Here is a 16,424-nt window from a genome sequence, read left to right on the forward strand (position 1 = left end):
TAGCTACACTTTCTGGTTTCTGCACCCAGAGTAAGAGGACTGGCCCGGAGACTGTCTCCCAAACAGTTCTCTGGCCATTCCTTTTGTCAGTAGCTAAGTGTCTGTTAGGTCTCCATTTCTGTGTATTTCCACCTTTATAAAGGTGGAAATGTAAACTAGTGAAGTTTTTGTAGTTAGTGATCTGTATGTTACAGACATTGATATGTCTGTAATATAAAACTACTATAAAGAAGACAAGGAAAGGAGGGGAACAAGAGAAAGACACAATTCCCCAGATTGGGCTGAGCAACAGATCTAGTCTTTGTCATATACACTTTGTGGGCTTCAAAACCAAGGTAACTTCTGTACATGAACTATTGATTGGTTCCCTGGAATTATTAGCAGTATCCAAACACCAAAAGAATTCCTACCATGAGCCTGCAGAATAAGAAAAGGTGGGCAATAAACTAACAGCCCCAATACTACATGCCCTTCCTATAATGTATCTGATCCCTGCATGGTTGATTTTACATATTATTAAAAAAAAAAAAAAAGTACTATGCAAACAATATAACTACCCAATATATAAATTTAAGGAGAAATCAGGAGAAGGGATGAAAAGTTGAGGAGAATATTCTTAAAATAGGTTAGGGCATTAAACCAAATAGCCTGGTATATTTCAAGCCTGTTAGCTTTAAAACAAACACACTTCTTACTACACACATATCAGCCTAGGCACTGAAGCGTTAGGTTAAGTGAATATGCTGGCGAGGGTGTGTGGCAACAGGAATGGGTTAGTATACATACGTATACTTCTTTGCTCTGTCAGCCGACAGGATCCAAGAGCAAGAACCCCGATAGCTATGAGCACACCCAGCACCTAAACTTTGTTTGCTAATTCCTTTCTCCAATGAAAGAAGCCAGGACTCCTTGGAGAAATGGCTGACTCTAGGGCTACGACAGGAAATAGGCAAGATGCGCCTGGAGCTGCGAGATAAGGAAGTGTTCAAAAAACACACAAACAAACCTATAAGCCGGGGATCTGTCAAAGGGACCCAGGAACCAAGTGAAAGAGCTCCCAATGGTCAAAGTTGGAACTATTTGAGCAAAACAGCAGTGGACTATAATCCAAAGTACAAAATAAATACCCATGAGTCCATACTGGTATCAATAAGTGATTAAATAAATACATAAATGCATAAAAGGAAAAAGATTTCCCTTGCAGACAAATTTTAAATAATTTATGCAAATACTCTGCATCTTAAGGAAGCAGCATAGCTTGGGGAAAAAAGAGCAACTTGCCAGTGAAGAAATCTGACGATGCTTCCTCAGCTAGGTGATCAAGTTCAGTTAACAACTTGATAAGTCATGTTGATACCATCTACCCTAGATATGATGTTCTAAAAAAGTTACTTTGGATTTTCCTCCCCAAAACACATACCACCAGTCTAATCGTGAGAAAAACATCAAATTCCAACGGCAGGGGGTTAGGGGGAACCCTACAAAATACTTACCAATTCTCCTCAAAAATGCTAAATTAAAATCATCAAAAACAAGAAAAGTCTGAGAAGCTGTCATAGGCAAGAGAAGCCTAACATAACATGAAAAACAAATGCAATATAGTGTCATAAATAGGATAATGGGATCCTGGAATCGAAAAAGACATTACATAAAAACTAAGGGAATCCAAATAAACTATGGCCTTTAATTAATACCAATGTATCACTACCGGCTCATTAACTGTAGCAAACGTACCATACTAACATAAGATGTTAATTGACAGAGACAATTGGATGTTGGGTACATGGGAACTCTGTGTACTACCTTCTCAATTCTTCGGTAAATCTAAAACTGTTCTAAAAAAATAAAATCTAGAGGGTACTATGCTAAGTGAAATTAGTCAGAGAAAGACAAAAATCATATGACTTCACTCATATGAGGACTTTAAGAGACAAAACAGATGAACATAAGGGAAGGGGAACAAAAATAATATAAAAACGGGGAAGGGGACAAAACAGAAGAGACTCATAAATATGGAGAACAAACTGAGGGTTACTGGAGGGGTTGTGGGAGGAGGGATGGGCTAAATGGGTAAGGGGCATTAAGGAGTCTACTCCTGAAATCGTTGCTTCACTATATGCTAACTACTTTGGATGTAAACTTTAAAAAATAAAAAATAAAGTTAAAAAAATAAAATAAAATAAAATCTATTACAAAAGAAAAGAAACTCAGGATATGTGTTCTCCAGGAAAAGCAGTCTAAACAGAAACAGGATAATATCTGAGCCACATTTATAACTTAACAACAGAGATTACTACTCAGGACCAAAAAGTATGGGGATAAATATCAGATATACTTAGGAAGAAATGGACTTTAAACTATTTTTCACAGACTAATAAATTTAAGTCAGTACTCCTGCTGTAAGCTAATGATAATTATGGGGCATCTGGGTGGCTCAGTCAGTTGAGCGTCCGACTTCGGCTCAGGTCATGATCTCGCAGCTCGTGAGTTCAAGCCCCACATCGGGCTCTATGCTGACAGCTCAGAGCCTGGAGCCTTCTTCAGATTCTGTGTCTCCCTCCCTCTCTGCCCCAACCCACTCACATTCTGTCTCTGTCTCTCTCAAAAATAAATAAACATTAAAAAAAATTTTTTTAAAAAAAGCTAATGATAATTAAGGAAAGATAGTTTACGAACCTTGCAAAAATTACACTACACTTTTAAAAATACATTAGAAACATGTAATGACTGAGCAGAATTATTTCAGGGGACATTTTCAAGTTTACTGGCAACAAAATTTCCTTTGGAACTTTCCAAATAAAATAATCAGGCTGCTACTGATAACTGTTTAGGGCACCTGGTGGCTCAGTCAGTTGTCTAACTCTTGATTTCAGCTCAAGCTATGATCTCACAGTTCATGGGGTGGAGCCTGAGTCAGACTCTGCACTGATAGGGCAGAACCTGCTTGGGATTCTCTCCTTCCTTGCTCTCTGCCCCTCCCCAACTCACACACATGCTCTCTCTCTCTCTCAAAATAAACATTTAAAAAATAATAAAATAAAATGCACTTTTATTTTAAATATTTTAGATATTCCAACAAACTAGATCATGTAATTTATTTTAATAAGTTAAAAAATAGTCATATTCTGGGGCTCCTGGGTGGCTCGGTCAGTTAAGTGTCTGACCTGGCTCAGGTCATGAACCTAACGGTTGGTGGGTGCGAGCCCCACATGGGGCTCTCTGCCGTCGGCATGGAGCCCACTTCGAATCCTCTGTCCCTGTCTCTCTCTGCCCCTTCCCCTCTTTCTGCCCCTCCCCTGCTCACACATGCTCTTTCTCAAAAATAAAAAATAAACATTAAAAAAAATAGTCACCTTCTTATACGTAAGGGAAACTGAAAGGACAACCCCCTTCATATTAAATTTTAATACAGAAAAGCAGAAACACCAAAACTCACATTTATTAACAAGCCAATGTCTTATTTTTAAAGAATAATAAATAACCCAGATTCATAGAACAGACTGGTGGTGTGGGGGAGGGGAGGAAGGTGGTCAAAGAGCACAAACTCCCAGAACAAGATGAATAACTCCCGGGGATCTAATACACAGTAATGGTGACTACAGTTAACAATATTGTATTGTACATTTGAAGGTTGCTAAGACAATAGATTTTTTAAGGTCTCACTATGTACGTACACACAAAAATGTAACTATGTGAAGTGATAGATGTTAACTGATTTACTCTGATAAACATTTCACATTATATACATACATTAAACCACTACCTTGTACACCCTAAACTTATTTTTTTTTTTCAATATATGAAACTTATTGTCAAATTGGTTTCCATACAACACCCAGTGCTCATCCCAAAAGGTGCCCTCCTCGATACCCATCACCCACCCTCCCCTCCCTCCCACCCCCCATCAACCCTCAGTTTGTTCTCAGTTTTTAAGAGTCTCTTATGCTTTGGCTCTCTCCCACTCTAACCTCTTTTTTTTTTTTTTCCTTCCCCTCCTCCATGGGTTTCTGTTAAGTTTCTCAGGATCCACATAAGAGTGAAAACATATGGTATCTGTCGTTCTCTGTATGGCTTATTTCACTTAGCATCACACTCTCCAGTTCCATCCACGTGGCTACAAAGGGCCATATTTCGTTCTTTCTCATTGCCACGTAGTACTCCATTGTGTATATAAACCACAATTTCTTTATCCATTCATCAGTTGATGGACATTTAGGCTCTTTCCATACTTTGGCTACTGTTGAGAGTGCCGCTATAAACATTGGGGTACAAGTGCGCCTATGCATCAGTACTCCTGTATCCCTTGGATAAATTCCTAGCAGTGCTATTGCTGGGTCATAGGGTAGGTCTATTTTTAATTTTTTGAGGAACCTCCACACTGTTTCCCAGAGCGGCTGCACCAGTTTGCATTCCCACCAACAGTGCAAGAGGGTTCCCGTTTCTCCACATCCTCTCCAGCATCTATAGTCTCCTGATTTGTTACACCCTAAACTTATACAATGTTTTATGTCAATTCTATCTCAGTAAAGCTGGGAAGAAACTAAAATTTTAAAAATAATAATAATAATAATTTTGGGGCACCTGGGTGGCTCGGTCGGTTAAGAATCCAACTCTTGATTTTGGCTCAGGTCATGATCTCACAGTTTGTGAGTTTGAGTCCCATGTCCGGCTCTGTGCTGTCAGCGCAGAGCCCGCTTGGGATTTTCTCTCTCTCTCTCTCTCTCTCTCTGCCCCTCCCCTGCTCACACTCTCTATCTCAAAATAAATTTAAAAACTTAAAAAAATTACAAAAAAAATTTTTTTAACTGATCAGTTATATATTTCATCATTGCTTATTAAATAAAGACTTTTAAAAACAGTCAAATATTATTTTTAAATATTTCAAGGTTATAAAATAACAGCCAATGTCTACTGTTGACTAGTAGGTCAAGTGCTTTCTACCCATTACCTCTAGTCTCACAACAAACCTCCACAGTCAGTACTGTTAAACCTACTTCACAAATAATAACATATTCACAGAAACTAGGTAACAGATACTGATCAAAACAGCTAGAATTTGAACCTAGATCTGTCGGACTCTACAGTTTCCCTATGCCATGCAAATGGCAACCTTACATGGGCAAAATCCGAATCTAAAGAGATTAGCTCTCAGTTTAAAATCTTCAGATCTATAGTTAGAATCAAAGGTCTAAGTTTGAAAGTAATCTGATTGTGTATCTCAGTCGGCTATAATCTAAGGACCAAAAAAGTACAAAAAACCCTGAATTTAATAAGTTTCTTGTTAGTTATGGTATTAGTGGTGTAACTCAAACTATTTTTGAGTATGCGTAACTTGGAGCAAATGAGTAAATAATGGAAGGTATATAGGAAGCCACAATTTCTTTTGTGAGAGAAGGGAGAAACAAATATGGAATGGGGGAAAGTGAAGAAGAACCCTACAGAAATGGATTTGAATTGGAGGTTTCAGTATAAATTCATGACATTTAAAGTTGTATTTTTTTCTACCTCTGGCCTGTAAAAGGGGTTAGGAATAATGACATCCACCACTAGCAATGAAAACACCTAGCACTCAGAGCCTGAGTTCTAAATACGACTGTCCTCCCGTTAAGAAAACCAAAACTTCTTGGAGAAACAGGTGACTCCAGGTCTAGGGCAAGAAATGTAAAACGTAAGTACCTGGGTCATCTTGTGCAAGAAAGCAAAGAATCTAGTTTGACCAAGATAAAAAGAAAGAAGACTGGAATTACCAGAATCACATATAAAGAGGGAGCAGTAATACTGACCTTACAGAAATAAAAAATGTTAATGTAACAACAACGAGCAACTGTATAACAACAAATTAGGTAACTTACACGAAATGGAAAATTTCCTAGAAAAATACAAACTACTAAACCTGATTCAAGAAGAAACAGACAATATGAATAAACCCATAATAAGTGAAAAGACTGAATAAAAAAATTACCCACAAAGAAAAGTCAAGCCCAGATTGCTTCACCACTGAATTCCACCAAACATTTAAATTAACACCAATATTCTTCACAAACTCTTCCAAAAAAACAGAAGACGGAATACTTCCCAACTCAACTGACAAAGCCAGTATTACCCTGATTATCAAAACCAGACAACAATATCAAGAGAAGAGAGAACCACCATATCTCTTATGAATATGGATACAAAAATCTTTACCAAAATACTAGCAAATGGAATCCAGAAACATATAAAAAGAATTACACACCACAACAAATGGGGTTTAACTCAGGAATGAATGCAAGGTTGGTTTAACTTCAAAAATTGATTAATGGAATAAAATCACTAGATCATCCCAATACTTGCAGAAAAAGCATCTGACAAAAAGCAACACCATTTCATGATAAAAACACTCAAGAAACTGGGAACAGATAGGGACTTCCTCGGGGCGCCTGGGTGGCTTAGTCAGTCGAGCATCAGACTCTTGATTTCAGCTCAGGTCACGATGTCAGAGTCGTGGGAATGAGGCCCCCATCAGGCTTCACACTGAGTATAGGGCCTACTTAAAATTCTCTCTCTCTCCCTCTGCCCCTCTCCTGCTGGCGCTTTCTCACTCTCTAAAAAAAAAAAAAAAAAATGGGAACTTCCTCAACCTGATAAAGGGCACGTATGAATAACTCACAGGTAACATCATACTAAATGGTGAAAAGACTGGCTGCTTTCCCTGAATATCAGGAATAAGACAAGGATATATGGTCTCACCATTTCTTTTTTTTTTTTTAATGCTTATTTACTTATTTTGATAGAGAGTGAACACAAGCAGAGGAAGGGCAGAAAGAGAGAGAGAATCCCAAGCAGGCTCTGTGCTGCCAGCACAGAGTCCGACGCGGGACTCAATCCCACAAACCGTGAGATTATGACCTGAGCCAAAATCAAGAGTCAGATACTTAACTGACTGAGCCCCCCAGGTGCCCCATCATCTCACCATTTCAATTCAACATTGTATCGGACATTCTAGCTAGGGCAATTCGGCAAGGGAAATACATAAAAGGCATTAAGATTGGAAAAAAAGAAGTAAAACTATCTCTATTTGCCAACGACATGATCTTAGGTACATAAATACATGTATATATATTTACACACACATATAGAAAATCCTATGGAATCCACTAAAAAACTATTAGAGTAAGCTAGTCCAACAAGGTTACAGGATACAAGATCAATACATAAAAATGAAATATATTTCTACACAAGTGCAATGAACAATCAAAAAATGGAATTAAGAAAATAGGTCTGGTGGGTCGTGGGTGGCTCAGTTGGTTAATCAACTCTGGATTTCAGCTCAGGTCATGATCTTATGAGTTCAAGCTCCACGTTGAGCTCTGTGCTGATAGCGTGGAGCCTGTTTGGGATCCCCTCTTTCCCTCTCTCTCTCTGCCCCTCCTCCACTTGCACGCACACTCTCTCTCTCCAAAACAAGAAAATAAACATTTAAAAAAAAAAATAGTTCCGGGGAGGCTGGGTGGCTCCGCTGGTTAAGCATCTGAGTCTTGATTTTGGCTCAAGTCCTGATACCAGGGTCATGAGATTGAGCCCCACGTCGGCTCCACACTAAGTGTGGAGCCTGCTTAAGATTCTCTCTCTCCATCTCTCTCTGCCTCTCCCTCGCTCTCTCTCCAAAAAGAAAAAAGAAAAAAAAAAAACAATTCCATTTACATTAGCATCAAAAAGAATAAAATACTTAGGAATAGGGGCGCCTGGGTGGCGTAGTCGGTTAGGCGTCCGACTTCAGCCAGGTCACGATCTCGCGGTCCGTGAGTTTGAGCCCCGCATCAGGCTCTGGGCTGATGGCTCAGAGCCTGGAGCCTGTTTCCGATTCTGTGTCTCCCTCTCTCTCTGCCCCTCCCCCGTTCATGCTCTGTCTCTCTCTGTCCCAAAAATGAATAAACGTTGAAAAAAAAATTTAAAAAAAAAAAAAATACTTAGGAATAAATTTAACGAAATAAGTGTAAAAGCTATACTCTGAAAACTGTAAAATATCACTGAAAGAAATTTACAAAGATCCAAATAATTTCAAAATATCCCATGTTCATGAATTAGAAGACTTAACACTGTTAATACGGCAATGGTCCTCAAATTAATCGACAGATACAAGGCAATGCCTAACCAAATCCCAGCTGATTTCTTTGTAGAAATTGACAAGTTTATTCTAAAACTCATATAGAAATGCAATGGACCAAAAACAGTCAAAACAATCTGAAAAGGGAAGAAAGTAAGAGAATTCATACTTCCTGATTTCAAAATTTATTACGAAATAATCAAATCAGTATGATACATAAAAATAGATATAAAGATCAACTGAGAGTTCAGAAATAAAACAAAAAAATCTATGAGCAACTGACTTCAGTAAGGGGGCCAATAGGAAAGAAAAGCCTTTCAACACACGATGGTGGGGCACCTGGACAGAATGCTGGGACAACAAATGATGCAAGGATAACATGCAAATCACAACCACAGTGAAATACCACTTCATACCCACCAAGATGGCTGAAACCAAAAAGTCAAATTACTAACAAGAGCTGGCAAGTAAGTGAAGAAATCAGAACCCCTATGCACTGCTCGTGGGAATGGAAACTGGTGCAGCCATTTTGGAAACAACCTAGCAATTCTTCAAATGATTAAACGTGGAATTACTATACTACTCAGCAACTCCACTCCTAGCGGTACACAGGAGAGAAATGAAATGCGTGCCCACATAAAAATGTGCACACGAATGTTTGTAGCAGCATTACTTAGAACACCCAACAGGTAGAAGCAACCCATGTGTCCATCAGCGAAAGAATGGATAAATAAAAGGTGGTCTATACATACCATGGAATATTATCCAGCCATAAAAGGCATGAAGTACTAATACATAACATGCATAGCCTGTGAAAACACACTAAGTGCAAGACATCACAAAAGACCATATGTTATATAATTCTATTCATGTGAAATGTCTAGAACAGAGCACTCTACAGATAGAAATCAGTGTTTGCCTCAGGCTGGGGGAGGAGGGTGATGGATAAAGGGTACAGGGTTTTTTTTGAGATGATAAAAATGGTCTAAAATCGACTAGTGGTGTCGAATGCACTTATCCATGAATGTATTAAAAATGATTAAATTATAAACTCAAAATGGGTGAACTGTAGGGCTTATAAACTGTAATTCGATAAAACTGCTTAAGAAAAAAGTCCTCCAGGATTATGGAGACATGTTAAAAGAACAAAGAAGCTATTTCAAGGGGCCTCCACTAGTCAGATTTGGGACAATTCTGAGCTTTAAAAAAAATAATGACAATAGATAGTACGACTTTTTAAAAAAAATCCACTAGTGTACAAGGGACAGGGGTAGGAAAAAGGGAAGGAGAGAAATTAATTTTTTTTTTATTTTTTTAAAATGTTTATTTTTGACAGAGAGAGAGAGAGAGAGAGAGAGAGACATAGCATGAGTGGGGGAGGGGCAGAGAGGGAGACACAGAATCGGAAACAGACTCCAGGCTCCAAGCTGTCAGCACAGAGCCCGACGCAGGGCTCGAACTCACAGACTGCAAGATCATGACCTAAGCCAAAGTCAGACACTCAACCGACTGAGCCACCCAGGCGCCCTGAGAAATTAATTCTTTACAGCAGATTGCCAACTAATATATGTAGAAGAAATGGCCGATATGAAAATTGCCGTCTTGCTACTCCCAACATAATAACTGGTTCAGACACAGATCATTAATGGTTGCAATAACCAAAAAAGATGCTGGGGAACTCACATAATCTCTAAATATCATTTCATCATTACTAATTACAAAGGAGGTAATGCACTTTTATAATGAAGTCAGCAATTATGACATTATCCAATTGTGGAACATGCTGACATTATATGCCTTTGATGTGATAAAGAAGTACACAACATCAACCTTGTAGTATTCGTGCCAAAAAAAAAAAGAAAAAAGTGTAATCTGAATCTAAATATGAGGAAAACAATCAGACAAATCCAGAATGTGGCACATTCCACAACAAAACTAGCTTGATCTCTTCAAAAAAGTCAATGTCATAAAAACAAAAACAAAAACAAAAAAGCAGGTGGGGGGAGACAGTAACCTTGACTAGACCCCACTCTCTAAATTTTTTGATCTTGTTAGGAAAGACATTTGAAGGACAACTGGGGAAATCTGAAAATATACTACATACAGTATATGTACAAATGGCATGTGATTACGTGAAGAATGTTTTCTTTTTTTAACATTTCTTTAATGTTTATTTATTTTGAGAGAGAGCATATACATGCGTGCTCACCGAGTAGGGGAGGGGCAGAAAGAAAAGGAGAGAGAGAATCCCAAGCAGGCTGTCAGTGCAAATCGTGACCTGAGGCTTGATCTCACAAACAGTGAGATCATGACCTGAGCCGAAAGACAATTGAGCCACCCAGGCACCCCAGAAATGTTTTTATTCTTAAGAGAGTAAGATTTGAAGAATTCAGAAATGAAGACTCATGATACCTATAATTTACTTTCAAACGGTTCAGTAATAAAATATCCACACAAAAAGCTAAAGTAAATGGGACAAAAACAGTAAATCTGAAAAAATTCTAGGTTCAACTGACTATTCAATGACACTAAAGCATTATTATACTGCTTTTAAAAAGGAGTGATAATTGGGGGCACGTGGGTGGTTCAGCCGGTTAAGCATCCGACTGCGGCTGAGGTCATGATCTCACGGTTTGTGAGTTCCAGCCGTACATTGGGCTCTGTACTGACAGCTCAGAGCCTGGAACCTGATTCAGATTCTGTGTCTCCCTCTCTCTCTGCCCCTCCCTCTCTTGCTCTCTGTCTCTCTCTCAAAAAAGTAAACATTAAAAAAATTTTTTTAATTACAAAATAAAGGCATGATAATTTTATCACAGTTGTGTTACAATTAGAAGTGCCCTTACCAAAATAAACAAGTGGGACTATATCAAACTAAAAAGCTTATGCACAGCAAAAGGAACCACAACAAAGTGAAAACATGACTTACAGAATGGCAAAAAATATTTGCAAACCATAAATCTGATAATGAGTTAATATCTAAAATATATAAAGAACTCCTACAACTCAACAGCAAAAAAAAAAACCCAAATAACCCAATTAAAAATGGGCAAAGGAACTGAATCAACGCTTTTCCAAAGAGGATATACAAATGGCCAACAGGTAAATGAAAAGACGGTCAACATCAATAACCATCAGAGAAATGCAAGTTAAAACCACAATGAGATAATATCTCACGCCTGTTAGAATGACCATCATCAAAAAGATAAGAGATAACAAATGCTGGTGACGATGTGGAGAAAAGGGAGCCCTTGTGCTCTGTTTGTAGGATTGTCAATTGATGCGGCCACTATGGAAAACAGTATGGAGGATCTTCAAAAAATTAAAAATAGAAGTACTATACAATCCAGCAATTCCACTTCTGGGTATTCATCCAAAGGAAATGAAAACACTAATAACCCAAAAGGATATCTGCACTCCCATGTTCACTACATCGTGACTCATAATAGCTAAGACATGGAAACAACCTAAGTGTCCACCAGTGGATAAATTGATAAAGCAGTTGTGATATATAGATATACAGTGGAATATTATTCAGCCATTAAAAAAAAAAGCAAATCCTACCATTTACAACATGGATAGACCCTGAAGACATTATGCTAAGTGAAATAAGTTAAAGACAAATGTTGTATCATCTCACTTTTATGTGAAATCTAAAAAATAAAAACAAAAAAGGTACAAACTCTCAACTACAAGATAACTAAGTACTAGGAATATGATGTATGACATGACTACATAACTACAGTTAACAGTACTACATGATAGACAGGAAAGTTGTTGAGAGGTAGATCCTGAGAGGTCTCATCACAAAGAGAAATTTCTGGGTTTTTTTTTTTTAATGTTTATTTATTTTGAGAGACAGAGCGTGACACACGAGCAAAGGAAGGCGGGGGGGAGAAAGAATCCCAAGAAGGCTCTATGCTGTCAGCACAGAGCCTGATGCAAGGCTCGATCTCACAACCTGAGCTGAAATCAAGAATTAGACACTTAACCGACTGAGCCACACAGAAGCCCCTACAGAAATTTCTTTTTATTGCTATCCATATGAGATGATGAATGTTAACTAAACCTACTGTGTAATCATCTTGTAATGTATGTAAATCAAAACGTCATGCTATATGCCTTAGGCTTATACATTGATACATGCTGATTATTTAAAAAAAATTTTTTTTTTCAACGTTTATTTATTTTTGGGACAGAGAGAGACAGAGCATGAACGGGGAGGGGTAGAGAGAGAGGGAGACACAGAATCGGAAACAGGCTCCAGGCTCTGAGCCATCAGCCCAGAGCCCGACGCGGGGCTCGAACTCACGGACCGCGAGGTCGTGACCTGGCTGAAGTCGGACGCTTAACCGACTGCGCCACCCAGGCGCCCCGATATATGCTGATTATTTTTAATGAAACTGGAAAAAAAGACTTCACTGCAAACAGTAATACATGCCCTTACCTTTTAAGGTTACCTACTGAAGTATTTACTGATGAAATGTTTGGAATTTGTTCAAAAAATAACTAATGATGAGGAGGGGGAGTAATGGAGGTCTAAGTGAAACAAGACTGGCCATGTAGAAGCTGGGATAATACTATGTAAGAGTTCATTGTATTACTCTACTTTTTGCTTATATTTGAAACCTACATTAAGAAAGTTCTAAGCCTGTTTCTGATTCTGTGTCTCCCTCTCTCTCTGCCCCTCCCCCGTTCATGCTCTGTCTCTCTCTGTCCCAAAAATAAATAAACGTTGAAAAAAAAAAAATTTAAAAAAAAAAAAAAAAAAGGGGCGCCTGGGTGGCGCAGTCGGTTAAGCGTCCGACTTCAGCCAGGTCACGATCTCGCGGTCCGTGAGTTCGAGCCCCGCGTCGGGCTCTGGGCTGATGGCTCAGAGCCTGGAGCCTGTTTCTGATTCTGTGTCTCCCTCTCTCTCTGCCCCTCCCCCGTTCATGCTCTGTCTCTCTCTGTCCCAAAAATAAATAAACGTTGAAAAAAAAAAATTTTAAAAAAAAGAAAGTTCTAGATTCTGGGCTCCCTAGGTGGCTCAATCAGTTGAACGTCTGACTCTTGATGTCAGCTCAGGTCATGATCTCGTAGTAGTGGGATCGAGCCACGCAGGAAGTAGAGTCTCTGCTTGGGTTTCTCTCTCCCCCTCTACCACTTGTGTGCACAGGCCCTCTCTCCCTCTCTCAAAAATAATAATAATAATAATAATAATACTAATACAGGTTCTAGATTCTAATTCTATTTTAGCACTAATACCCTCAGCATTATTTAAACTCTGTCAAGCACTGAAAGAAAATATTCATATGCAACTAAATCAGTGAGATAAATGATCAGTGAGATAAATCTAAGTCTTCAAACCATACACTGGACACCAACACTGTGTAATTGAGGAGATGTCCTCCAGGGTTTTTATGAGACGGAATGACATGTGGATGGTTATGTGACCATCAACAACAGTAGCTCCTACATTATCAACCCTCTTCTATGCCATTTATTAAAAAAAGAGAGAGAGAAATAACAAGGAGTACAAATTCAATTTAAAACTTGAGAACACATTATTTCCTAGAAAGGGGAGGGAAGTGAATTATAAAACACAACCTGAAGGAAAAACAACCTAACAGATCATTTCTGTTCAATTTTTATTTTATTTTATTTCCTATGATTTTATGGCCAAGTTTATCTTGATTTTACATCTTGAGTGAGAATTAAAAAGAAAAATCCTATCTTCACTCGTACAAAACATCCAAAAGGTATGTGGGACTGAGGGACAGATCAAGGAAGGGGCCCCTACCTCCATCATCACCAACTTATCAGGATACGCCAGGTCTCCCGGAGCAGGTTTGTAGCCCGTGATGTCCGTCTGAATGTAGATGTGGGTTCTGTAGACTAGCCGCTCTTGTACGTCTTCCAGCATCTGCTTTACTCCAGCTGCGAATGCTCCCAGTTGTTCAGCTGATAAAAAAGTGTAATCATCCATCCTTTTTATATTTGGAAAAATGCTTTCTTTAAACAAGCGAAAATATTGTTAAATTGCCTAGTAATAGCAGGAACCGTTTTTGCCTCGGGGACTGTGGCTGCATTCTACTTCAGTATGATTCAAAGACCTCAGAAAAATTTAATAAATTTCTTTCAATTTCCTCATATTGAAAGCTGGGAAATAAATGTGCCCTCATACCTTCTTCCTGGGACTCTGTGATATTTCTATTATTAACATGAATAATAAAATCTGAATTTTTATGTGTTTTGTGCTTTTTAAAAGTTATCTCATACAGCTTTGGACTAATCCTGAGAGAGGGCTAGAGCAGCTTAGTAGCTGGGGTATCATTCCTATTTTACAAATAAATTAAGTCCCACAGACAGTAAATGACTTGTTCATGTTACTACAAAGAAAACTGAGTAGAAATTTAAAATGAAATATGAGTTCATATAGAATTTCTTCATTCCTAAGATGCCAAGAGTGTTAAGACAAACCAGTGATGCAGTAACAGCTTTCCTAGGGGTGGGGCGCTGGAGACACTACACAATAACATAAATACTCCATTTAACTCAGAGGCATTAATATATGAGAAAATACACACCTTAGAATGAACTAAATGCAGCAGAATAAGAAACTCTGGAAGCATAACAAACCTATAGTGTCTCCTGAGCAAAGTCAAAGTGAAGACATTAATTTCTGCCAGTAAAATAACCACTTGAAGGTTTTTTGTTTTTTTTTAAGGTACCTAAGTACCATTAGGAAAATGACAATCAAATCAAATACAGTATGAAAGAACGTATCAGATGGTTAAAGTAGAGCTTTCCAGAACATTGCTTTTATTTGTAATTTCAAAAAAGATAAGTTATTCACATGTATGTACGCTAAAATAATTTGTTTTTAAATCAAGAGTGAGCAATATAGTCAATGACTTTATGTATTCTAGTAAAAATGTATTAGAAACGCCTAATCCAAAACCAACAATTCTCTCTGGATTTCTGATACCAGAAAGAAAGGTAACTGTAATTATTTTATTACTAATTTTTCCCAGATTTTAAAATTCTTTCCCCATTTAATTTGTACCTTTAGTCAAAAAGTAAGGTGCATCTTGATTTAAAAAGGGACAAGGCGGGGCGCCTGGGTGGCGCAGTCGGTTAGGCGTCCGACTTCAGCCAGGTCACGATCTCGCGGTCCGTGAGTTCGAGCCCCGCGTCAGGCTCTGGGCTGATGGCTCAGAGCCTGGAGCCTGTTTCCGATTCTGTGCCTCCCTCTCTCTCTGCCCCTCCCCCGTTCATGCTGTGTCTCTCTCTGTCCCAAAAATAAATAAACGTTGAAAAAAAAAAAATAAATTAAAAAAAATAAATAAAAAGGGACAAGGCATCAAGCCAGGCTATAAAAATATTAAATTTATACAGGTGAGTGGGGTAGAAGATAGGGGGTTTTCAAATTCACTGAGCCACAGATAACAATGAAAAAGACTTTTGAAATTTTCTAAATTATCATTTACCATTGTTCTGCACATGATCTTCAAGCACCTCATTTTTAAGGATCCCACAAAGTTCTGATAGAGTCTCTAAGTGAATAACATGAATGATCAAGGGCCTGAAGACGTCATACAACGACACACACAGTTTCTCCAAAAGTTCACTACAATGAAAGAATAAAACATGGTTATAAGTAATAATCTTTTCAGGATTTTCTAACAGTATAAATGGCATCATTGATTTCTTCTAGCCAATAAAAATAAAAATCTACTGGAAAACAGTGTATAGGAACATTACATAATGAGAAGTGAAAGGGTAAAAATAATACTGCAGTTTTGTTTTGTTTTGTTTTTGCTTTAAAAGCTCAAATCAGGGGCACCTGGGCTCAGTCGGTTGAGCATCCAACTTCAGCTCAGGTCATCATGCACACAGGGTCTGTGAGTTCGAGCTCCACGTAGGGCTCTGTGCTGACAGCTCAGAGCCTGGAGCATGTTTCAGATTCTGTGTCTCCCTCTCTCTCTGCTCCTCCCCCACTCACCCTCTATCTCTCAAAAATGAACAAACATTAAAAAAAAATTTCTTAATAAAAAAAATAAATAAATAAAAGCTCAAATCAATAAGGAGTCTTCAGCAGCCACTCAAATTAGCTGCCCCAAGCCAAATGTCAATTTGTTACAACTTCATTTCAGCAATACTTTGATATATATGTCCCTTGTCCACAATAACAAATATTCCCAGTAAGTATCCTTTTAAATTCTACATCATTTGTGAATCAAATATAACATTTTCCCTAGGAAACATGAATTCAGAATTTTTTTTTTAAATTTTTTTTTTTTTTTTAACGTTTATTTTTGAGAGAGAGAGAGAGAGAGACAGAGCATGAACGGGGGAG

At 38.2% G+C, this 16,424-nt stretch overlaps 1 protein-coding gene across 2 annotated transcripts in view; it reads right to left on the reverse strand.

Annotated features, from left to right (window-relative positions):
- COG3 (component of oligomeric golgi complex 3) overlaps positions 1-16,424 on the reverse strand; it is a 73,521-nt gene that overhangs the window by 33,756 nt on the left and 23,341 nt on the right. For both annotated transcript variants that reach the window (XM_045476822.1, XM_045476814.1), the window contains exons 12-13: positions 15,556-15,695; positions 13,866-14,026 (exon numbers count right to left, since the gene is read on the reverse strand). In XM_045476822.1, coding sequence (XP_045332778.1) covers positions 13,866-14,026; positions 15,556-15,695 — 301 coding nt within the window. The remainder of the gene's footprint in view (positions 1-13,865; positions 14,027-15,555; positions 15,696-16,424) is intronic.

This window comes from Leopardus geoffroyi, chromosome A1 (genome assembly GCF_018350155.1).
Source record: "Leopardus geoffroyi isolate Oge1 chromosome A1, O.geoffroyi_Oge1_pat1.0, whole genome shotgun sequence".
NCBI lineage: Eukaryota > Metazoa > Chordata > Mammalia > Carnivora > Felidae > Leopardus > Leopardus geoffroyi.